The sequence below is a fragment of the Antedon bifida genome, chromosome 6 (assembly GCF_963402885.1).
Source record: "Antedon bifida chromosome 6, ecAntBifi1.1, whole genome shotgun sequence".
NCBI lineage: Eukaryota > Metazoa > Echinodermata > Crinoidea > Comatulida > Antedonidae > Antedon > Antedon bifida.
Genome location: NC_136231.1, coordinates 2,760,373 through 2,786,460, shown reverse-complemented (window position 1 = coordinate 2,786,460; position 26,088 = coordinate 2,760,373). Strand labels below are relative to the sequence as shown.

General features: G+C 31.8%; 1 protein-coding gene across 4 annotated transcripts in view; it reads left to right on the top strand.

The window, feature by feature from the left end:
• The window catches only part of LOC144845794 (ras-specific guanine nucleotide-releasing factor 2-like), a 111,459-nt gene that overhangs the window by 31,698 nt on the left and 53,673 nt on the right, over positions 1 to 26,088 (top strand). For 3 of the 4 annotated variants that reach the window (XM_078703235.1, XM_078703234.1, XM_078703232.1), the window contains exons 1-3: positions 7,330 to 7,451; positions 9,294 to 9,596; positions 18,125 to 18,234. In XM_078703235.1, the coding sequence (XP_078559361.1) occupies positions 9,336 to 9,596; positions 18,125 to 18,234 (371 nt within the window). In that variant the 5' untranslated portion in view covers positions 7,330 to 7,451; positions 9,294 to 9,335. Of the gene's footprint in view, positions 1 to 7,329; positions 7,452 to 9,293; positions 9,597 to 18,124; positions 18,235 to 26,088 lie in introns of those variants that run through there. The other variant, XM_078703233.1, reaches the window with a different exon arrangement.

Genomic DNA, 26,088 nt, shown 5'->3' with positions numbered 1-26,088 from the left:
ACTTTTGACGTGCTTGTATAACGCAATTTCGAGTTGAAAAGTGAATCAAATATGATGATATTATTAAAGAAAGATTGTAAAACAGAAATCGGGCAAAAAGAGTGCGCATTAACGTTTAACGCGCAGTGCGCGTGCAAAATTCTGCGCACTCGTGGCAATTTTTTAAACGCTTAAAATTGCCTGAAACGTACTCTAATTTCATCGAAAATAAATTTTGACAATTTTAAAACTTTTAAGCGCGCGTACGCATGCGTTATATGCGCTACGCACGTAATTATATTGCCATATGATGAAATATGACCTGAAATTTATGAGTACCAAATTTTGTTTAAAAGTGATTCATGCTTGTGAAGATATGATTACAAACGTGATTTCATTAAATCGCGCGTAGACCGCGTAATTTATGATTGCGCACCGTGAAAACATGACCACATCGATTCCTGGCCATAAGGAATATACTCTGAAAAATTGACTTAGCTAGATGAAACTGATGCCAAGATAATTCACGGACAAAATAGTGCTAAGGAAAGAATAAATAAATAAACTAGATTTAATTCGTCACTATGACGAATTATAGGTTATATGCATTGATTAAAATAAAGATAATTGATTTGTAAAAGATATATTGATTGATTGATTTTCTCAGAATCTTTAATTATTTATAATATATGCTAGGATCTTACTAACGCAAATACAATAGCCGGTATCGCAATCCGATCAAAGATCCCTCTGCGTATAATGTCATAAACCACATTTGTTACATAATAATAAAGACATAAGTTTTTTAATCTGTTATAATACTGCCCGTTTTAAATTGTTTGCAATATTGTTGTTTTAATCTACCAAGCAAAGTGAATTTCCATTTTTATGGACAAATAAAATTTCTTGAATCTTGAATCTTGACATAAGTTTCTTTTTATCTAGATTTCATTATAAATCATGTGTATAATCTATACACTAAGAAATAAAATTGAACAAACAATACAAATAATAAAAAAAAATCTTATTTCGTTTCGTTACCCAAAGTGAGGCTCGATCTCGGTACCTTGAATGCTATAGACACGAGCACAGACCACCGAGCCATACGCAACTTACTAAAACATGTAGAATGATTCCTCCGTGTATTTACTATTCAGTAGCCACTTTGGTGCAGATAGATTATTACATACCGCAATGAATTATAATTTATTACTATGATGACATCTTTAAAAATTTAAAAAAATGATGCACTGTCAAACTATATACTTTTAACTTTAATATATGAAATTCTTAAGAAAGAAAGTTAATGTTAAGTTTGTTATTTCGGCCTAAGAAAATGTCAAAATTTGTTTGATTGTCGAAATTAATTTTTTTAAATTCAATATGCAATTAATGATGACTTAATCAACTTTTGTTCTCTTAATTTGATAATAAATCATACATATGATACATACACTTCAAGAAAATGAAATAAAAAATAGGTGTTCCCCAGCATTCTGACGATATATATTAATTTTAAAATTTAGCATATTTTCACTATTTTGTTAACTTATACGTGCGTAGCCTGTCACTTTTGACGTGCTTGTATAAGCAATTTCGAGTTGAAAAGTGAATCAAATATGATGATATTATTAAAGAAAGATTGTAAAACAGAAATCGGGCAAAAAGAGTGCGCATTAACGTTTAACGCGCAGTGCGCGTGCAAAATTCTGCGCACTCGTGGCAATTTTTTAAACGCTTAAAATTGCCTGAAACGTACTCTAATTTCATCGAAAATAAATTTTGACAATTTTAAAACTTTTAAGCGCGCGTACGCATGCGTTATATGCGCTACGCACGTAATTATATTGCCATGTGATGAAATATGACCTGAAATTTATGAGTACCAAATTTTGTTTAAAAGTGATTCATGCTTGTGAAGATATGATTACAAACGTGATTTCATTAAATCGCGCGTAGACCGCGTAATTTATGATTGCGCACCGTGAAAACATGACCACATCGATTCCTGGCCATAAGGAATATACTCTGAAAAATTGACTTAGCTAGATGAAACTGATGCCAAGATAATTCACGGACAAAATAGTGCTAAGGAAAGAATAAATAAATAAATAAATAAATAAAGATCCTGACAGAATCAAGAGGTTATATGCATATCATGCATATAACCTAATAAATAAATAAAGATCCTGACAGAATCAAGAGGTTATATGCATATCATGCATATAACCTAATAAAACGTGTGTATTCTTGATTGCGTGTATTTGGTCTTCGCACATTTCATTTAGTGCATCTGATCAGAAAACACAATAGGGCACACACAATATTATTGCTGTGACGTGCCATAGTTGAGAATGACGTCATGATAGTCTGAATCAGTGACGTATAGTTTCCATCTGTTTAATCATCTTTCATTCAATTGGTCACGTTTTACTTTGAATACATCTCTTTTACCTTACATTTGACGTTTAAAAATAATTAAGTTTATCATTTAAATTAAGTATTAATTTTACCATCATTATGGCTGGAGATTTGCCTATGAGCAAAACCAATATAGGCCTACCAATTAATTATACACAGGGCTTCAGCTTTTGAAGTAATCGTTATAATTATTTTTTCAAATCACAAAATCTTATTTTTCCATGATATAATCGGTTTCATCATCAAAACATCTCCATGAACGTGTTTTAATAGTAAACAAACAAACAAACGGAAGCAATCTCGACCTTTCGTTTTTTCCGATGCGGTTTGTCCAGGAAATTTACTTTTGTTTTGCTTATGCCAACTTAAATGTCTCTTTACCCATTTACCAGTAATATTAAAGCATAAAAACATAAAATTAAATTGTCTTTGCATTATATACGACTCTACAGCTCACTATGTCGGTCAGTTGGTCGGTCGGTCGGTAAACACTCACATTTGAGCACGCGACTGCAGCCATGTATATGGCCTTGTTTAAGTGTGTTGTCTGTCTTATGGGCCACTCTGTGAGAACAGTCTGGTACACTATAAAGAAGACATAGAATACATTGTGTTAAAAAGTTCATAATAATTAATAATTGTATAATAATATTATTTATTTTACACTTATTGCTTGTTCTCTTTTTCTTGTATTTGTAAACGATTTTTACCATGATAAATGAACGAATAGGCCTACATTTGAAATAAGGGTGTCTTTAAATCTGGTTTGTAAGCAAAAATACCTCTTAAATTGATACGGTAAACCAATGAACCAATTGCTCTCTTAAAGATGTATTGTCCCCCTGAAAAAATAATTTTAAAACATTTTTCTGTTGAATATGCCATTATAATGTCACCTAATAGTTACCCACTATTTTTAAAGCAAAATATAGTCAAATTGGCTGACAGCCAATGGGTATTTGGTTGAATTTAACCATTTATTTTGTCATTTTATAAGTCAAAATCATTAATTTTTTGTCTACGGAAGTGATTAACTGTAAAACTACAAAATAATCTATTCAAAGTCTGATTTTATTAATCTTTATTTTTCATGTTTTTGGGGGATCTTTAAAGAAAGACATCACATTATAAATATAATAAGAGGACATAACATACACATTTCCGTCATGCTATCACTTACTATGACATTATACTTATTATATTTTTAAAGTTATAGCAATACTTCACTCATCCAGGAATGACCGATCAAACATAATATCATTTTCCATTAGTTATCTATTATCATGTCTGAAGTAAATTATTTTGCGGGGGCCTATATTATTGAAATTCATTGCAACTTCAATTTATCATTTACAATTTAAAGGTGAAAACCATTCCAACTAATAATATGCCTTTATGAAGGTTTTTTTTGTATGTTTGGTAAGTCACCTAGCCTGGTAAATGGTGTGAAAAAATACCCGCAAACGTATAATTATTTATACAAAATTGTGAATAATGCCCTGATGTATAAGTCTCTGCGATTCACCTTAGTCGCTTAGTCTAATAATAGAATTATTATAGCTCCCAACAGAATAATTGTTAGTTCATTGCTGCTTGATGATATTTAAAAATCGCACGCCCACGAACGCCATCGTGGGCAGTCCAAATATGCGAACGTTCCTTCATCACTGAAAGTTCGATAGAAGAAAGAAAATTAATAATTTATGAATACATTACATAATTTATATTCTATATTATACACCAGTATTGGGTTTCATTCCGAGAACAGGCCGTCGTAAGCGACACATTGATTTTATTTTTTGTGCGTTAACACGACAGAATCGACAAAATATTATTATAGTGCAGAAGAAATTATAACAAGTCACCACAGGTTTAGATTTCAAGAGGCGGTAACTTTCGGCTGTAAAAATATCGGCTCTAAAATATCAATTATGAGCGCGGATACGAAATACAGTACGGACATAAATCCTGGGTGGTTGCAGAAACTGCAGCTTACCTCAATACAGTACGGACTAAAATCCTGGATGGTTGCAGAAACTTCAGCTTACCTCAATCATCTTAGTCCACAGCGCCTTTGATCATTTGTTGCTGGAATTGGCTCTTTACAAATTGGTATATATATTAAAGTACGGTACAAAATCCTGGGTGGTTGCAGAAACGACAACTTACCTCAATAAAGTACGGTACGAATATCATGGGTGGTTGCAGAAACTGCAGCTTACCTCAATACAGTACGGTAAGAAATCCTGGGTGGTTGCAGAAACTGCAGCTTACCTCAATACAGTACGGACTAAAATCCTGGGTGGTTGCAGAAACTGCAGCTTACCTCAATATAGTACGGACTAAAATCATTGGTGGTTGCAGAAACTGCAACTTACCTCAATACAGTACGGTACGAAATCCTGGGTGGTTGCAGAAACTGCAGCTTACCTCAATACAGTACGGACTAAAATCCTGGGTGGTTGCAGAAACTGCAACTTACCGGAATACAGTACGGTACGAACAGAAACTACAGCTTACCTCAATACAGTACGGACTAAAATCCTGGGTGGTTGCAGAAACTGTAACTTACCTCAATACAGTACGGTACGAAATCCTGGGTGGTTGCAGAAATTGCAGCTTACCTCAATACAGTACGGACTAAAATCCTGGGTGGTTGCTGAAACTGCAGCTTACCTCAATACAGTACAGTAAGAAATCCTGGGTGGTTGCAGAAACTGCAGCTTACCTCGATACAGTACGGACTAAAATCCTGGGTGGTTGCAGAAACTGCAGCTTACCTCAATACAGTACGGTACGAAATTCTGGGTGGTTGAAGAAACTACAGCTTACCTCAATACAGTAGATCGCTTCAACATTACGGTATATTACCAATATGCTACTGCAAACCAGGGTGGTTGCAGAAGGTATGACCTACTTGAAACATGGTTTCTGCCGAAATGGTATCATATGGGCCTACGGTAGGTCTACTAAAGAAATATCGGCACATAGTCACGTGGTTAGAACAATAGCTTCATCCATCTACCATGTAGATTGAATATTCAAATTTAAAATTAAGCTCATCTCAAGTGTTTCAATATTCCACACACCTTGTTCACATTTTGTTGTTACTTTTCTAATAGGTCTAAGTAAGGTCTGCAGAAGTTGTTGACTTTCGATTAGGCCTACTCTGCTTGCGTTTTGTTCCAAAAGCACCTTGAAAAAAAAACTACATTCTGTAGGCGATATTATCCTGTTTGGTTAAAGTATATTTTTTAATCGAATGAGCATGATTTTAACTTATATTATAGAAAAATAACAATAGAATAATGTTCGTATTTCACATGTACACTATTTTCTATATTTCACGACGTGGATACAAGATACAAGATAAGATAACTTTACAAGATAACTTTATTGTAAAATAATTCAAAGAAAGATTTGAAATTGGTTTTTCTCATGGCAACTTTAATATATTTTATATAAAATCAGTAAAATGTTAGAACACAAAGTACAATACACAGTACAGTAACAATTTTTTCATTTCATTTCATTTCATTTATTTCACTATCATCATCGCAGCCTTAGCTGAATTACAAAGATATTTACATTTTCTCAATATTAAAATTTGAATAAAAGTATAAAACCAATGATAATTATATATAAAAAAGGAGGCAATTTACACAAGAAATACAATACAGGAACATTCAACAATATACAGTACAGTAACAATATACAGATTAAAAAGCATAATACAGGATTTACAAAATATAAAAATTAATAAGAGGATAAATGCGATTAGGTGTTCCCAGATGTTCGAAAATACAATTATTTGTGTTTGTCGTCATTGTATTTAAATATGCATTGTGAGACAAGCGACAGTCGGTACCGTGCTGTCCGTAGCCTTGATGTACCGAATAAGTAAAGTTACCGATTTTTGCTAGAGGTCGCAATGATATTTTTATTTATCATCATTTTTAGCAGCAGTTAGTCTGTTTTGCTAGAGGTCGCAATGATATTTTTATTTATCATCATAGCAGCAGCAGTTAGTCTGTTTTGCTAGAGGTCGCAATGATATTTTTATTTATCATCATAGTCTGTTTCAATCAAAGCAAACTCTTCAGCATGCATAACGTATGTATTCCATCGTGGTTGTTTAATTATTACAGCAATGCCAACAGATAATGATGTTGGGGATGATGATTCAATATTTATAACACAAACAATTCTTTGAAACGCAAACTGTAAATCGTCTTCTCTTAATGATAAGACTCAAAATGATATCACTAATATATTTGAATTTTTAAATACACACAACCTTAGGCATATTCACTTAGATGTTGCTCGGCCTTTACTAAATATAAGCAAGGCCATATATATGGCTGCAGTCGCTTGCGCAAATTTGAGTTATTGTTTACCGACCGACCAACCGACCGACATAGTGAGCTAATAGAGTCGCATTTGCACGCGACTAAAAACCTAGGTGCAAAGTCAAGTGTTGGCTTTCATACTTATTACACTTTTACATTATTGTATATACTGTACATAAATATTGTTATTGTTAAATATTGTATTTGTATTTTGTATGTGCATGTCCTCATGAGGGAAGAACAACCATGTGTTAATCTTGGCCTCCGTGACTTGGAAACCCCCTGAGACTAGTCCCCTATATAAAAGTGATTTTATCATAAAGATTTTTTTTAATTAATGATTAAGGAGGCCGAATGTGATCATTATAATTATATTAACAATGAAGGAAAATAATGTTTTGGACTCTTTTATTAAACATGGAGGTTAAAAAATTTCATCTGCTTAACTTTGAAAAAAGTCGTCTATTATAAGATCTTGGAAAAAGTGAAAGTACCGAAATTGTTTACAGCGCCCTCAATTTATTTCCCCAGGCCACCACCAGGTGATGATGTGTTTGGTGGTTTGTTTTGACTGCTGGATTTGTCAAACTGTACAATAACAGCAGAGGTGACCGTAAATGATGAAGGTGAATTGACAGAAATGTTACATATTGGATAGTATAACGGGATTTTATAAGGATAACTAAGCTTTGTGAGTTATTGGTCAGTATCTATATTGTTAATTTTATATAGGCCTAGAATAGGTTTAGCTCAGACGCTAGGCTGTGGTAAAACCCAGCTGTGTGTTACCACCACCACCTGTGATGATGTTGACTGAGCGACTTGTGTTGCTCATCAAGCACAATGTAGGTACCCTTTGTATGTATTCGATTAGGGAGCTAGGCCGTCAATCTAACACTGAAATTCAATCGATCGGAAAACGGTTACAGTATTTATCATTTTTAATCACAATTATAATTAAGGAGAGATGCTGTAGGCTTAGGTAGACCTAGCAAGTGTCTGTTGATATGTTCTTTTCCAAGTTATGTATTTGTTTCTAGCCAATCATATTCATATTTTTTTTTATTGCAAACATTTGTTATTTACTATTACATTTAGTCTGTGATGTGTATTTTTCATCACATGTTTTACATTGCTCAGTTTATACAAGAAAATACCGCAATAAAACATTCAACTTCAATATTAGATGATACAAAATGTATTAAACACATCGAAGAGCATTCTCATCAAATCGTTTTTTCATCCTACCATATCAATATCTATGTATGAGGATTCACCTCCTAGAATATATATTTCGGAAGCCCTTTCAAACATTTCAAATGGGAGGTCAAATTGAGTCTGACTTATCACTCACTGTCTTTAACAATTATACAATGCACATTAAATAATTATTGTTTTTCATAACTTTTATTCATTTTTTTTTAATATACACAGTACACAAATATTGCACCACTTGTTTGAAATTTTCAACAAGATTAGCACCGGATCTTCAAAGGGCTTTTTTCTATCACAGGCTCACTTCATCAGGTCCACTGATTGGTCCTATTTGAGCCAATTAATGCCCATTAATATATGGATATCCCCTGATAAAGTGGGCCGACCCTTTAAGGATGTCATTTGATGATCAGCTAGGGTACAATTTATTTAATTTTAATATCAAATTAATTCTGACTTTTTTATAGTTGTAATATAATAGATGTGCCATAATGTGAGATGGATCTTTATGATTTACATGATGTTGATCAAGTCGTCATAGTAACAGTTAATCACATTTAGGCTGTCTGGTGTAATAAGATACCAGCTAACTGTCAAATTAGATGATTCCTAAATGAAATAATATCAAAATGCATTATTATTGATCTGTATAACATGAGCATGTAAAAGTATCTTCATTGACCTACTGTAATGACCTTCGACCTGCTTAATGTTGTATGGCAATCTCATAATCGAGATATTTTTTGAAAAAGATTCAATTATTCCATCACACATTCTCAACCCAGGGAACTCCAACTTCCAATCACTTTTCATGGCAAACATCTAGAAAATATTAACGCATTCAGATAGAATCGCAAGAAACAATAAAAAATGCCTGTACAACTACATCCCAATGAGGTGTTTTGAAAACAGAAATCCCAAAACAGTGATCCTAACAAAAACTTCTCAATATTATTATTAATGCTATATGAGATCTCTGTTTTCAAGATCTCGAAAAACAGAGACGGCAACAAAATCTTACATTTAGTTATATTTAAGGGGTCTCTGTTTTCAAGAAATTTGTTGATACAGTACATTATTTATTTTATCTTACTTTAAAATGTCCGAATTATAGTACGTTTACTAATAACTAAAAGAAAAATAACGCTAAAAATGTTGTTCCTGTTTTAGCGTTATTTTTCTTTTAAATGTCAGTTTCCTTCGTGGTCTTTATACTGATACTGATAACGATGACTTTGAACATTTTAAATACTTTATACTGTATGTAAACATTCATGTCAATATGTTATTATTTTAAAACCTTAATCCTTCATTTGTTCATTTCTAAAGATGCGTTAGAATGCAGTGTGTACAACAAGACACTAAAGAACCATGCAGAAAGCGATAAGATTGGACGAAGCACAAATTCTGCACTTGGCATCCAGAGCAAAGACGGACAACTCAATATGTGGATATCTACAGAAAAAAAGTTCGGACGGGCAAAAATGGAAGATACGCTGGTGCGCACTTTATCAGAATTTACTGTTTTATTATGAGAATGATACAGTCTTACGGCCAATCGGCGTACTTCTAGTAGAAGGATGTTACTGCGAGCGTTACGCTAATGCTCGTAGTTCTAGAGACGAAAAGCAGGTAAACTTTTATAATAATTTACTACTGCTGTAGATAGAATGCTATATTTTCCACAAAAAAAAAATACATTTTACTGTCATAATAACAATATTTTGAATAATAATAACAACATTATTTTGTTTGTTTTTTAAGCTTAACCCACCCCGATGTTTATGAAACATTAGACAATATTTTTTTGTCCAGTGAAGACAAAATATTTAAAAAATGGAAAAATGCTGCTTGATATAATCATCTTATTTTGTACAGTATTGTAAATTCTAATTAGGTATTTCTGATTTAGACAAAAGATACAAAACCATACAGTATGGTATTATGATGGGAACCTGTAATAAGATCCACACCCTCAGCCATACCATTTTCAATACCATTTGCTGTCTACACCAAATTGTTTACTTCTTTTTAAACTACTTACAAGTGGGGTGTTACTGTTATTTAGAGAAAATCAAACCAAATATTACTAAAGTATATTTCGTTTTCTTAATACAATCAGAAAAAATTCCCAACGAAAACGAAATGTTACAATGATTGTCATTTCTTTTTTGGCGGATTACAGTATCGATGTAACTACGAGACAATGCCCGATGAATATATTTTTCACAGAATCTTTGCAGTTTGTTAGACAGATAATGTCATTTAGACATAGTACAAATCCTGTGCAAGCTAGCATTTAATCATGGACATAATGAGAAGTGTAAATCAAATGTTCCGAACCACAAATTATGTCACATGACAGACGGAGTGATGTTACCTATCGTATGTAATTAGCGTCACAGCTAATTAATTGCAGGGTAAAGACCTTTATGATTTGTTGAGATGGAGATTACTTTTTTTGCTTATTTTGTAAAAAAATAAAGCCTACAAGTTTTCTCCTTTGAAACACTGCTATTGAGGTGACACCCGAAAGAGATTTTTTTCTGCTTAAAGGGGATTCTAATGGAAATAAGTTTTTTATTAAACTTTCTTGGGTTATCCTCAGTTCATTCAGTTAATAGTGTTTTCTTTTGTACCTTTTTATTTGCATTTTTTGTCTGTAAAAATGAAATCAAATTAAATGAAAATGAATGAGGGGTACAGTAATACTGAATTTTACACTACAGTACGGCCAATTCATATTTAGTGGAGATCACTATTAAAGGAGAGTTCACGCCTACAAATTGCACTCCTCAATACATTCAGGGATGCTGTAGGTGTGCTGTTTGTATTTTGGTGTGTAGAAGTTTTTAAAATTAGGCATGTTGTAAATCTCACACCTCAAGGGCAGTTTAGGAGTGTGTTAGGTAAGTGATCACACTCGCTCGCCCTAAAAGACAAGCATGAGAGTCCCAAACTTTTCTCTTTAGTAGAGGTTCTAGTGTATTAAAGCAAGCAGTTACAGTTATTCCACAATTCATTTTAATGACATGGCGCTGCTCCATTAACGTGTTTGTTAATCGTTTAATTTCAAACCATGTACTATATTTGACTGTTTGACCATGAATAAATGAAATGAAAGAAGAGAAACAAAAAAAGTTGTTGATGACAAAATATTGTATGTATAATGTTGAAATATGGAATGTTGACAAGTGTGTTAAAGCTTCAAGTATACATACACTACTATTAAACACAAAAGAGCAGCAAATTAAGTAAAAATAATTAAAATTTATTGGTTGATTGATTATTATTTATTACAGTAATTTAAAATGTAACGAAGGTGACAGCCATATTTCAATGAGCATTGTGTAATCACTGTTTATATTAAGGTGTTGGCCCACAATCAGTGTGCGCAATCTTTGACATTTTGATCTTTATGGCCAAATTGGGTTCTTAAATCTCAATTAGAGAGGTTTCGCAATCTTACGAATACGATAACGAAAACGGATACGTCACGCACACATATTTGTTTTCGTAAGCCAGTAAAAATCTGTTTCGCATGGCAACGAAATATTGAGGTTGCCGTCCAAAATATGACTGCAGTAAATTTGAGCGAAGCGCAGGTACGTGTTGCTTGGCTGCCTAGGCCTAGCGTAACATCACAAAGCGAGTGAGGACTTTAAACACTGCTATTTATCAAAATTGACCTGGCATTGTAGTAAATTACTTTAGTAAATTACTTTCAATAAATCTATAATTATATTATAATCATGAATCATTCCTGATTCAAATGCAAAATGTGCAAAATAGATCAAAAACTGTACTCGTTTTGTAGTTACGAATATGACTGGTGATATTCGTCAACACGAATACGCTTTATGAATACGAAATGGGGATCAGCTCCAAAGTGTCACAAATGTGTGACGTATCCGTTTTCGTTATCGTATTCGTAAGGTTGCGAATTATGGTATGTAGTATCATCAAGCTCACCTCATCTGAGAACCAGTAACAATTTTACAATGCAAAAAATATTATAATGATAATAAAAACTGAAATTGTAACTTTCTACTACTACTATTATATTATACACTAAAAAAACATAGATACTGTATTATTTTATTATTAATATAAAAAATACACAAAATAATTAAATTAAATACTTTAAAGATATATTTTTTCAAATTTTGTTTTTAATATGCCATTTTTAATTTCACGTAATAGTTATTCACTTTGACCAAAAACTGGATCGAAAAACAAATTATTTACGTGAAAAAATGTAAAAGCAAAAAATACTTAAATTGTCTGTCAGATTTTGTTAAAACTATTTTTTTTGTCTTTTTGTAAGTAAAATAATTTTATGTTTTTAAAGATTACTAAAATCATACTTTAAAAAGTCTGATTTTAGTAATCTTTAAAAATATAAATTTTTCATGTTAGTCGTGGACAATACATCTTTAATAATGCAATTTGAGGTTGTCGCACCATTGCGAATCTTTCTTCTTTATTAAATTGAAAATGTATACAATACGTACAGAGTTGAATTAACTACAGTAAGTATAGATAGTAAGGATAGACCGCCTATGAGCATTCATGCATGACATACCACAATAGTTTGGTACACGAAGGATACGCTAGCTAATATCTAGTAATTACTTTAATCAACATTTTGAATTAATATTTCATATCGTATGATAATCATTATCATCACTATCTTCATTATTGCAAGTCTATCTTCATTAGTGTAATCATTATTACCATTTACTACTTGACTAATCAACATCATTTTTTATTTTTTTTATTCATTGTGATGTATTGTCCCCCCAAACCATACCAGGCAGCTTACAGTATGTTTAAAGGCATTTTCCTTAAATTTTGCCCGATTTGCTTGTCCTTAACATGTCTGAAATATCTCATTTTCTGTGATTTTCTTATCCAATTATGTTACCGTTGCCTTAAATGAAGATGTTCAAAGTCTGATTTTATTAATCTTTATTTTTCATGTTTTTGGGGGACAATACATCTTTAATAAAATTGGGTAATCCTAGTCTCTGTATTGTGCGAATGTAAACTGAATTGAATAGATATTGCTGCAGCACAGTACTGCCAGTACAGTGTACTGTATGATCGAAAACTGTGTGTCTTTCTTGACAGCTAATATAGACGTACTAATAATAATATACAGTAATTACCCATGAATATTAATTATATCAGTTACTAGATACCTGCATCATTAACATCAATAACTAGGCCCTGGAGCTAGTGTAGCTATTATTATTATAAAACCACCTTGTTGCTAATGTCATACAGTACTGTACAATACTGTAGGTCATCTATATCTAAAAAAGATATCCGTATAAATTATCCCCAGTCCACATACTTTACAGTCTGAGCAGTTCACCTGTTGAAAATAACTGATATATAACTTTGTGACTAATTAATACTAAATTTTAATACAATTACTTATCAATAAAATGCTAAATAAACTGAAAATAATCATCTTGATGGTACAACACTAGGAAACAAATAATCTGAGGTATATTTTCAAATAAATCACGCTGTCAGTGTCAATGCCATGTGATTATTATTAACTATGAGTTTCATTAAATATTAATACTATTACTACATGTAAGTATGAGTTATTAGTAGGCCACAAATACAGTAGGCCTAATCAGTTTAAATTTACTGCTCTTTATAATACCGCATACAGTTACTGTAGCTAACACTGCACACGTCTATACCGTAATTACGCTTTTTAAATGTTTTTCAATAACGGTTGGTCACAGGTCGGAAAGCAAGGGTTGACTGACCTCAGCCAATTAGTTTATGCATAATACATAGCCGTATTCGATTGAAGTCTTGCATTGTTTTTCTATTGAGTATTAGTTGACAGAATATTTCAAACATTCAATAAATACTCAACAAACAAGCATGTGTTCTTTTACCAGTCTATTTCGTGCCTAGCTTACCTGGATAAACCAACAATAGTTTGTGTAATCTTTATACATATCCAAGGTATGTTACAGAGTTTCTGTTGAGCACAAAAAATACCCAATTAAATACGCCAATTGTTTGATTGTGATCTGATTTGGTTTTAATTTAGCGCCAAATTGTAATATAACATGATTTACAGTTTACATGCGATAATGATACAGTAAAGTAATACAACACAATCATCTTCAGTTTTCATATGTTTATTTGTAACTACAGAATAGAAAAGTAGTCTACCAGTACTCAGGACGTTTATGGACGTCTGTCGCGAATGACAATGTCAATTATTTTTACATTCATCTTTAATGATGCATGAAACTAAGCCAGGACTTTTTAAATCATCTTGATCAAGGGCTTTTCTCATCCAGTGCCCATCTTGACCAGAGGAAAGGCATTTTCCAGAGTCTGAGGCAGATACTAGATGCAGGGGTTGCCATAAGAGTCAGCAGAGCTGATTTCAAATGTCCAATGGGACCCCGGCTTCATATACAGCACCCGATATTCCCAGATGGTCTCCCATCCAAGCTCTAACCATTCCCAATGTTGCTTAACTTTGGTGATCTGACGAGAACCAGTGTTTCAACGTGGTAAAGCCGTTCTCAGGATACTGTTAAAGTTAAAGAGCATTCATAAAAGTATCTACGCAATGCATTCAGAGTGATACAAAAAAACATGACATTTAAAAAAGAATAATAATACTGTTTGAAGTTTAATAAATTCTACCAATAATGTGAAAGTTGAAAGTGGATGTTTTGATTTTCAACAGGTATGAGGATTAACAGTCTCAGTGTTGAGGTTTAATTTATGTCATGAATAAAAGAGATTCTCACTTAACTTAATGAATATAAATTGTTTCATGGTGACAAGCTAAGAACACGTTCAATAACTGTAATGTATCATAAATGTACTTTAGCTATTAAATCAAAAGCAGTTCCAATTAAATTTCAAGAGACTGATACTTAAATATAGATTGATTTTTTGATAATAGTTTTGTGTTTTCAGCACAGAGGTGTGAAATGTGGCACGATGGTGTTAAACATGACATAAAATGCAATTTAATAGTAAAATGAATTCGCTAGACACATTAAAATCATTACTCTTCTCTTTAATCTTTTATTGTTGCTAATTCAATAGATAAATTTCTGTCATCCTGTGCTTTTATAAACTGTAATTATTAAATAGAATAGTACAATACTGTATAGTATGTAGCAGATTGATACTACTTCCTTGTGTTCATTTTATGAATAATTTTACAAATTTAATATGTCAGTATCTTGTCCCTCCACCCAATGCTTTCTCCACCCCTCAACCCAATGCTTACTCCACCCCTCTACCCAATGCTTTCTCCGCCCCTCCACCCAATGCTTCCTCCAATCTGTATTTACAGTAGGTCAATTCTTCAACTGGTTCCCTGCCCATGAATAATGCAATGACAGACTTGTTTGAGTCTCTACAGTATCTCATCCCTTGACCAAGATGTTTGCTGATTTTGGGCGAATTAAATGTTGAATTGAATTTAATTAATATTTTAATACAGGTCAACCCCTATTCAGGGAACATTTTGTTCAGTCTCGAAAGCCTCAGAGTTCATCAGGGCGTGACATCTTCATTCCTGTTATAATTAAATTTCAATCATAAATTAAAAATAGGTATTTTTCAGGAGTGATCTTGACATTTTCAGATGATGGCAAATATGTAGTTTATCGCTCCTAGAAAATTGAGATTGGGGCATGCGAAGTCTAAAAGTAGGCGAGGTTTAGTGTAAGTTGGTGTCATCCAGAACTTCATTCCAGCTAACAATCCTAAATATTTCATGTCAACAGGTTTTTGTAACTTCACATCAAATTTCTCTCCATAAATGTGGTAACAGAATCTCCATACACTATGAATGAATGAACTATTGAGACTGAGCTGAAGAAGAACTGTCAAAATGTTTGGGCCAATGACTTTGTTGAGTTTTATTGTATCTGTGTTAGTTCAGATCAAATTGAATTAACTTCACTTTATAGTAAAGTATAAATTTCAGGTATAGTTCAAGTAACTTTCTAGTATATTCCATTAGGTGTTTTTAAAATCAAACCATTTTCCAGAGATAACTTTTGCGCTACCCTTTCAAAATAAAAATACAGTTAGCATTATTTTCATATTTATTGCATTTCTGCAGATTTGTTTGATTTGCATTTGCTCATGAAGACACAAGAATTAATTTTCTTACTATGATTGGTTGCGCAATTTTGTTTATAAGTATAAATTTCCTGTACTGTATGACCTCTATGATTGTTTGATTTTCGGTAAAATATTCTGACTTATCATAAATGTGAATGGACGAACTTTTCTTTCTGGATTGCAAACTGTTGGTTTGCGTGTGTGAACATAGCCTAAGATCAGAGTGACTCTCCAATTCATGTAAATCTTCTTTTGTATAAGGATGAGTTTTATGCTCAATCCTAGAATGATAACCGTTAGTTTGCGTGTGTGAACATACAGTAGCCTAAGATCAGAGTGACTCTCCAATCCATGTACGTCTTCTTTTCTTATAAGGATCAGGTTTCTGCTCTTCTATCCTACAGTAGAATGATAACCGTTAGTTTGCGTGTTTGAACATAGCTTAAAGATCAGAGTGACTCTCCAATCCATGTAAACCTTCTTTTGTAATAACGATCAGTCTTCTGCAACATAATTTGCATTTATTTCTTCCACAGAATTAATTTACGTTTTATTGAACCGATTCATGATGCTTAGTAATATTGGGCCTGAGGACAGACAAAAAAGAATTATAGAAAATTCTCTATTTAACAATCTGTATTTTCTATACATTATTCAGATATTGAAATTACTATCGGCATCGCTAGCAAAATGTAAATTGACTGATCCTGTAGTGTATTAATGTATACAGAGTTTAACTCTATCATTATCAAACAGAAAATTATTTTTAAATTGTGTTTAAATGCATGATGATTTGCAATTATTTATATACATTAAAGAGATGTGATTAATACAATTATTTTATTAACCATATCACTGTATTATAATTGTAATGGCTTTTCATCAATGGTATAAATTTCGTAGTCTTAATTATTATATCATGTTTAATACTTGTTTTGTTGCAACCAGTGTCAGAGGTTTGGCCACCCTCTCAATTTTGTTGGCCGAAACTGATTGCAAAACATTGTTGTAATCTTTGTGTTTATTTTACTTCGTTGCCCATCGAGACAGACCATTTAAATTAGTTGCCGTACAGTACATAAATTTGTTGCTTCCCCCAGTCCGAGGGCAACTGATGAGCCCAACATTGATTGTTTCAATGTTTATATACAGCATTTCATGTGTGGTAAAAAATAATAAACAAACAAAACACTTACTTTAAAAGCATTTACAGAAGTACAATGTACTGTATGTATTTTACAATTTACATATCGTTAATTACAGTAGTGACAGTTAGGTTTCCTTTTTGACCGAATTCGCTTGAAATGCGGATTCTGTGAAACCAACTCCAAATTCCCTGTAGTATACTATCCATGGTTTTGTAATCATGCGTAATCCTTTTTCGTTTATTCTACTCACCAACCTTTGCTGTGATGTTTACGCATGTAATTAGCGATACTAAACAGGCCCTAAGTCTTGTTTAGTGAAGCGTATTGTACAGTAGGTATCTGCATATGAACCCTGATGTTCATACACAATCGTTAAATCATCAAGATATAAAGTGCTGAATACTATTTCACCATCTCCAAAATTATTCTATTCTAATCGTATTATATTATAATATTTTGATTACTATGTTGATAGTTTGCGGTACACCATATATATTTAGGTCTGAAAAGAACTGTTGAGTTTCTCAGGACGATCAAAGTATATTGATCAAAACATTGAGAAACAGAAAACAGTTTTATTTTCAGAACTAAATATATGTGGTGTACTGCAAACTTTATATCAACTTTTGCCATGCAAACCATCAAACAATATATTTTTGTTGCTATTATCACTATATAAGTTTATAATAATCTGTAAAACGGTTTTTATTCATTTTTTTTCCCGTATTACACTAGTCATTCTTGAATATTAACCTGTGATAATAAAACTTTATTTTTATTCTTTAAAAAATACATTTATATTTAAAAAAGATTAATTTAATTGATCCAATACTATCAGTATAATTAGCTTTAATTAACAATTTTCAATCATTTCAGTACTGGTATTTGACAATTCAATTCCGGGGAGATGTTTTACGTCAGTTTGAGTTCCGTTCTGAGACTGAAACGGAATGTAACGCTTGGGTGGATATTATTCAACATTCAAGGTATGTATGTAGCAGTTAATTAAAATTAGTATAAGTAAATCTTTTCGGGGTGACTGAGTGGGTGTGATGGGTTGATCCCTGTTTGTGACAGGTTGATGTCATTATCATGGGTGTGTCAATGACCCACCCACCTCAGCTCAGCACAATTACAACCTTGGCATTGTATTCAAATTTTTTAGAATGTTTGTACATAAATAATTCTCTTTGGTTATGGTCCCACTACAACCTCACGCCTGGTTTGACTCGCCTTACTCACTGGTTTGAAATTTTAAAATTCTGACCTATGTTGTAGATTTTAAAAACAATTTATTTCATTCATTCTTTATTTTTACAATTTTCATATACAATATGAAAAAGTTTAAGTTAGCCAAACTGTTCAATTCATTTCAATGTACTGTAAATGTTTTTTATATATTTACAAATGACAATAATTTACTTACTTACTTATACAAAATATGAAATAATAATATTTAAATACTTTTTCACACTCATCATACATCGCTGTTAAGCAAACAGAAGCGGTCATTTCAAGCGGTCAATTGAACTAGCAATTCTCAGGTCATTGGACGGATATTATGCTGCCGTATCAATTCCCAACGGTCAGCTTCTGATTTTCTTTCGAAATAAATCATTGGCTATTTGTGGACTCCTGATAATAACATGTGGTATTCTTTGATTTTGTGCTATTATACAACACAAATCCAGCAATTCAATCTCTCGAAATATTTAATCAGTTTATTATATTGATGTTAAAGGCTTTACTCTTAGGAAATGTTTTATTTGTCAATCAATCAATCATTAATATTAATGATATATTTAGTTATTTTATTGATAAATGCTAAATAATTATTAGTTGAATGAAAGCACAGAATAGAAGAAATGATACATTTTTCAGGAATTATGATGGCTTTGTTTCATGGTGCGGTTAAAACCTAATTAGCACCTTTTTAGCACGCTCATCGTGGTACTATGAAACTGCAATATTTCTCAAGTGTTTACGTACGCGCAACAGAGGTCATCCAATTGATAACTGTGCCCTCATTTTGTAGATTCATAATCAAAAAATAACTAACTAAATACACGTCTAGATCATTTTTTCTTTCTTTAGAAGTAGGTCGTTCTGTTTATTAAAAAAAAAGAAAACTGCCAGTTATAAGTAATGTACTCTATACCTACTAACTGTATTGTATGTCAGTAGAGAGATTTCTTATAAGAAGTGGGTCACATTCTCTTTATGTAGTAGAAATAAAAAGAAAACCGCCACAGGATTGTGTGCATTTAATTTGAAAAAAAAGTTGGTGTTTTTTTGTATTTATATTCTTTATCAAATAAATATCACCCACAGCAGGATCTGGAATTGTTTTAAAGTTAGAGGCACTTTAGGTCTGGTCTTTTCAGGCGTGGGAATGTGATCACAATTCTCTTCTTAAACTCTAGTCTTTGTTAGACATCGCATGTCTCACCTGTATTCTCCACACTGTGTGTTTTTGACCAAGTATGTTTAAGGGCTGTGTGTGGAAATGTTGGTTTCTCTCTGAATATTTGCCATCCATTTATTTACAAGCACACTTAAATTTTGTAAATTTCCACAAACATGGACACAAACAGCACACCTAACAGCCCCCTAAATATGTTTAGGAGTGTAATTTGCAGCACGCCTTCAATTTTTTCAGATGCTTTTTGAATAGTACTCTATTCTCATATTAATATCAGAACAACAATTAAATCAATTGAAAACATTTTCAATGAGGTATAGAAACTAATATATTACTATTATTAATAGAGCTTGGTTATGAAAGTTATATTCAGAATAATGTGTGTAGTATTATAGTACAAATTGAAAATGAAAGATCTAGGTCAGTGACACACATTTTCCACGCTATTATGTTATTATGATTATTTAAAAGGTTCATCTGGATCTCTAGATTGTATTTAAGATTTCTTTTTGATGATCCAATAAAAAATATTTGAATATTAATAATGATCAACTTTTTCAACGTTTTAATCTTGAGTACCCAAGGTGTGTGGACTTTATGTGTTTTATTTTTTATTTTATTCAATCGAAAACCAACAACAATAATTACCGCCACTAACAAGTTTAATACAAACAAAGCCAGGACTGTTTAAAGTACCTTATTTGGTCCTAACATTGATCAAGGGCTTTTTTCGTCCAGTGCCCACCTTGACCAGAGGAAAGGCATCATCATCATCACCATCCAAAAGAAATCTTTAAAAACGCCTATTATAATGTAGATGTTGAAGAAAGCCTCTGTTTTATTTTACAATCAACTACTGTACCATCCTAATTCTGTAGAATTATATTGTATGAAACGCAACACTCACTTCACGTTTAATCATTCACTTCCCAAGATTACGTATCAGAGTATAGATGTATTTCTCATAAGCCACTTAGCAATCGATATACAGTACAGTAGTTTCAATGGTCATGTTTGATTTTGTGATAGCGAAAAGATAATTAATTGATTCTTGAGATATGAAAATATAAGTATCTTTTTGGAAAGATATCATACTGTGTAGATCTTTGTTGAGTAGTAATATGTTGCATTGTTAAAAATCAAAACATTCTGTTGGTCCCATTTTTCTTTTTTTTAAGTTGATTTAGAAAATTGTTATACTGTAGTAACAGACTGATAAGTTCTTTAATTTTCACCATACTTATAACAACAATTTATTCATTTAAAAGAAATAATTTTTTTATTGATTCATTATTTCATACATAGATTTCTATATCAGTCAAAAGTCTAGTCTATTTCGTGCATAGCTTACCTGGATAAACTGAGAACAGCCATTTCTCCCCTAAAAGCAAGATATAACTCGAAAAGTAAAAAATGTCATTGATCACCCCTTTCCACAAATGGTATAGTCTTATAATTCAATAAGTCATTAGTTACAACCTATGTCAGGATTGAACCCAGACCTTGGTATTGGATGGCAAACATATTTAACCACAATCTTTGACTATTTAGGATGAATGATCATTTTTTAAATTGCGAATAAATTAGGTCATCTAGTTAAAAAGCAGATTTGTTTGAGCCGTAAATTTTAAACAATGCATTGTTACTCTGTAGCTGGCAAAAGGTAAACATTGTGCAGGATATGTTAGCATTGCGGATTAGCCTAATAATGAGAAATGATCGATGATTACTCTTTAGGAAAATATATAAATATTTCAATATGCACGTAGTAATTGGATATATAGGACAAGTAGAATTGGAGTGTAGTATGATGAACCTACATTAAAAATGAATGGCCAAGTGGTTAAGACAGTGGAACGTAATCATAATATCGGCAAGGGTACGAGGCTCACTTACTCCATGGTAGTGGCGTCTTCTCGAAGGGTTATATAAACTGTAGGCCCACTGTACAAAAAATGTTTTTGTGCTCTTTAAAAGAGCATAGTAATGTCTTTTGATATAGGTAGAGTGTTGTGGTAGTTCACACAGGGGAGAGCACAGTTGGCTACACTGACATGACATTACCTAGGAGAGAAGCATGTAGTTGAAAATGAAAAATCTAAGGGGACACTTTCCCAAGAAATGACACGGTGCAATATATGTTTTAACAATAGTACAGTATATCCTTATTAAAGGGACACATTTTTGGTTGTCCCTATAAGTATAATAGGGGTTCTACTAAAATCAACTCCAGCTCGAAAAAGTAATGAAGGACCATCAAAATAATGTACAATAACCCCCATATTCAAAATTCTGGATCTGCTGCCGATTGGTTATACTGTACATGGATGCCCATATTACATAAGTACTGTAGTACACAGCTTTAAGCTCTGTCTACACTATCAAACTTTATGTGAAAAAAAATGGGATGTGCCCATATGAACATGATGATGTCATATCATTACCATATTTGGGCATATCACTTCCATATTTGGGCACATCACACTATAGTTTACACACAATATCAAGAAGTGCTTCTAATGCGACTGCTTGTATTATAATATTAATAATAATGATTATGGAATATTATTAATTCTCAATTGAGAATGAATTAATCAAAATGGATTATTTGTAGTTATACATGACAGTTGATACCATAGTTCTTTACTAATCTTAACACCTGGCCTATTCTCATGTACTTTGTGAAAATTATGAAATCTATAGATAATATTAATAATATGGCAATATGTAACTTAATTGCCAACCAGAAATGTCATATAAATTAATACTAGCACAATGAAATTCCTAAGAGCAATTGATATAAAATATTATGATTTTATTATAAGTCTAATTGATCTTGGCTAAATCTTTGGACCCAGAAAAGTGCCTCTTAATAGGTGTAAACCCTGAATGGAGATGGGTGGTCCCAAAAGTGTATTAAAAAACTTAAAGCAAAATCCATTTATTTAGCAGGGAAAACATGCTAATATGTTTATTATTTAAAAATATTTTGAAACAGCGCTTACAAAATTTCAACTCTTTTGCAATCAATACTGATATTTAAATTGAATGACAAAAAAGATTGACGTTTCATCATTAAATATTTTTTAAAGTTAAAATTTTATATAGTAAACGTCTCTTAATTCTTAATACTGAAAGATATTTTCCCACTTTTTAGCATTCATTATACTTATGATTTTCTGAGAAGAAAGGTGGCCAATGAACCCTGCTTGCTAACAACTAATTTACCTTCGATTTTTATATTGTTAATGAAAAGTGCATTGCTTTATAATCTACACACTAGATAACAATGTTTCTTATTACCAAGTAATTCACTAAAATTGAAACGCAATAGCAAACAAGATATCCTCAAAGAAACCATTCAACGCTTTTGTATGTAGCAGACGACGCTCATTGAATATGAGTGTACTTCAGCTATATGTAGGCTGAAGGTTAAGTAGCAGATTGCACATGCGTGTAAATGCTTCTGTTCTTTAATTATTTATTTATGTCTAGCTAAATTATTAAGTATTGACTATGAGTATAGTACAGTAGCTCCTTGTTGTGTTTCCTTTGGCCCTTTATATGCAAACTACATTTCATACTGTTTAAAACAAGGTCGAAGAAAAGTGTTAAGTCAAACCTAAATACTTAAGTTCCGGCCATTTATCCAGGGTAAATGATAAAAGAAAAAATATATAAGTTTTACTGTACTGGACGAGAATATTACCAGTGCTAATAACTGTAGTACTGCATGTCTGGAGGTTATAGGTGGATAATGGCCAACTGCCATGCTGATATGTCTGTTAGCACTATACAGTAATTATGTCAGAGTGTAGTGCCTATCCTGATTAACATGATTAAGTAATCTTTATTACTGGCACCTTCAATTCACAGCATCTGATTAGAATCACCGGTCTAATAGTTATTGCCATGCCCCTGAATTATACCCCTCCGCACAATAGTGCGTCTGTTTCTTCCACAATAACAATCTGATCTATAGCTATATTTTTATGGCCCAATGAAAACCCAGCAAATATTTTTGTTTCTGACCTATTGCTTAACATCCTACAAAGGACGTGATAATGTGGCCATCTTTTGTAAATACACAGGAAAGAGATCACTTGTGCCTCAAACTCTCATGACTTCTTCATACAATGTTTGATAGTGAAGTCAGTTACAAAGAAAATTATGGTATCTACAGCTTGAGAAAAAAGAAAAAATGTTAGACCAATTCATCACCAAGCTCGCATAGTGGTAAATCTGGGGAAATTTATTCGCCAAGTAGGTGAATAAAATGTTGAAAGATAATATAAACAAAAAAACATTTCTTATGTGGATTGTATTAAACAATAATTTCCTAGGTGTTTTATAATAAACAGTTCTTAGGTGAGAAATGGTAAACAATTAAGTAATTTCATGGGTGTAATAAACAATAGTTTTTTAGGTGTGTTTTAAACAATAAAGGTTTGATGATAGCTATAATTTGTGAAGCGAGTTATAATAAACAAAAATTCTTATAATAAAGAAAAAAAATTATATTTTTTTTCTAATAATTTCATAAAACAATCATTTCTTGGAAAATTTGTTAGATGAAGATATCGACATTAGATTTTTTTTTACGGAATCAATCATTTGTCAATTTAAATAATCATAATGTGTAATTAACTTCTAGAAAATGGATAATTCTTTGATTTTCTAAGAAAAATGGCATAATGTCTTTTGTTGACTTCATCTTCCATGGAAATCAACTGATTATTATTTCCTATAAATGCACCCTCTAGGGAGATTTTGATTAATTTACTTTTGGTTCAGTTTGGTCTTTTTGTAAAGTCACTAGACCCAATGTCATTGATTCTACTGTTGGTGACAAGTTTGGATTCTGATCACAGGCACATTTGAATCTTCTTTTTTTTTTTGGTGTTTAGTCATCGAGAAATAAAAATCGTTTTTAGTGGATTACAACTTGGTACAATGACAAAATGTATAATTTTAAGTCCTAGGCCATTGCAAATTGAATGGTGTCAAATAAATGTAACATTTGATAGATATTGTAATAATATAATAATAACTTTATTGACAAACACTTTTGGATCAGTGGCAACACACTCATTAGTGGTGCAGTCAACTGAAACTACATACAAATAAACGTTATAAACAAAACAAATTCAAAAAGAACTAGAATTTAATTCGTCACTTTGACGAATTATAGGTGATCATTTTTATCATTTTAATAAAATTAATTTTTTTTTACATGCACGTACATTAACGGGGCATTCCACAGTATTTGGTCCGTGGGTTTAAAAATTTCATTTACTGATTTTGATGTAACTTTTGTCCATTTCTCAAAGTAGACATGTTGAAGTTTATTAAATAACATTTTTTTTATTTTTCTGATATTGATTTTTTAAGTTATTGAATATTAAATACGAAAAAGTCATATTTGGCGTTACGGACGGGACATTTTTAATCCTATTTATTTCATAAACTATGCATCTTAATATTGTTTTTTCAACAGATATAGTTAATTTATGTCTCAATAATACATAATCAAGTATTTAATTTAAATTTTGTTGTTTATTAATTTCATACATCCATTTTACATTCATAAATGTCCCGTCCGCGACGTTTTAGGCGGTTTTTTTACATTTATTTTAAAAGTAATGATGCAAAAATCTTGATATTTCATTTTCTCCTCCTGAGGACTATATCTCATTATATTATGAACAAATTTTTTGAAAATTTTAGATTTTGATGAAAATATCATATTTCAAAAATATATTGTTACGGACGGGACATTTTTGTTACGGACGGGACGTATCATTTAAATCCTAATTATTTCACAAACCATGCATCTTTTAAATATTTTTTTGCCAGATATAGTTACTCTATGTCCCTATTGTACATATTCAAGCATTTTATAACACATATTTTGTTTATTAAATTTCATATGTACATTTCAAAATTCATAATTGTCCCATCCGCAAAATTTTAATAGTAGTTTTATGGTGTTTTTTACATTTCAGTTAAAAGTATTGATACCACAATTTAATATTTTGTTTTCTCCTTTTAAAACTATATGCAATACATTATAAACAAATATTTTGAAACTTTTGGTGAAAATATCATATTCAAAAATATATGGATGACATTTTTCGTAGGCACGGGACAGACATTTTTGTTAAGGACGGCACATATCATTTAAATCCTTTTTATTTCATAATAAAACCATGCATCTTGTTAACATTTTTGCCCATAAATATACTGCAGTTACTTTTTTTTAAAGCAAGCTCCAATTATTCATAATAAAGTATTTTATTAAAATTGTTTATTAATTTCATACTTGCATTTAAAAATTCATAATTGTTACTTCTGAGACATTTCGATTGGGGGTTTTTCCTCACTTGTGTTTATTGAAGTAATGGCTTTAAAATTGTTA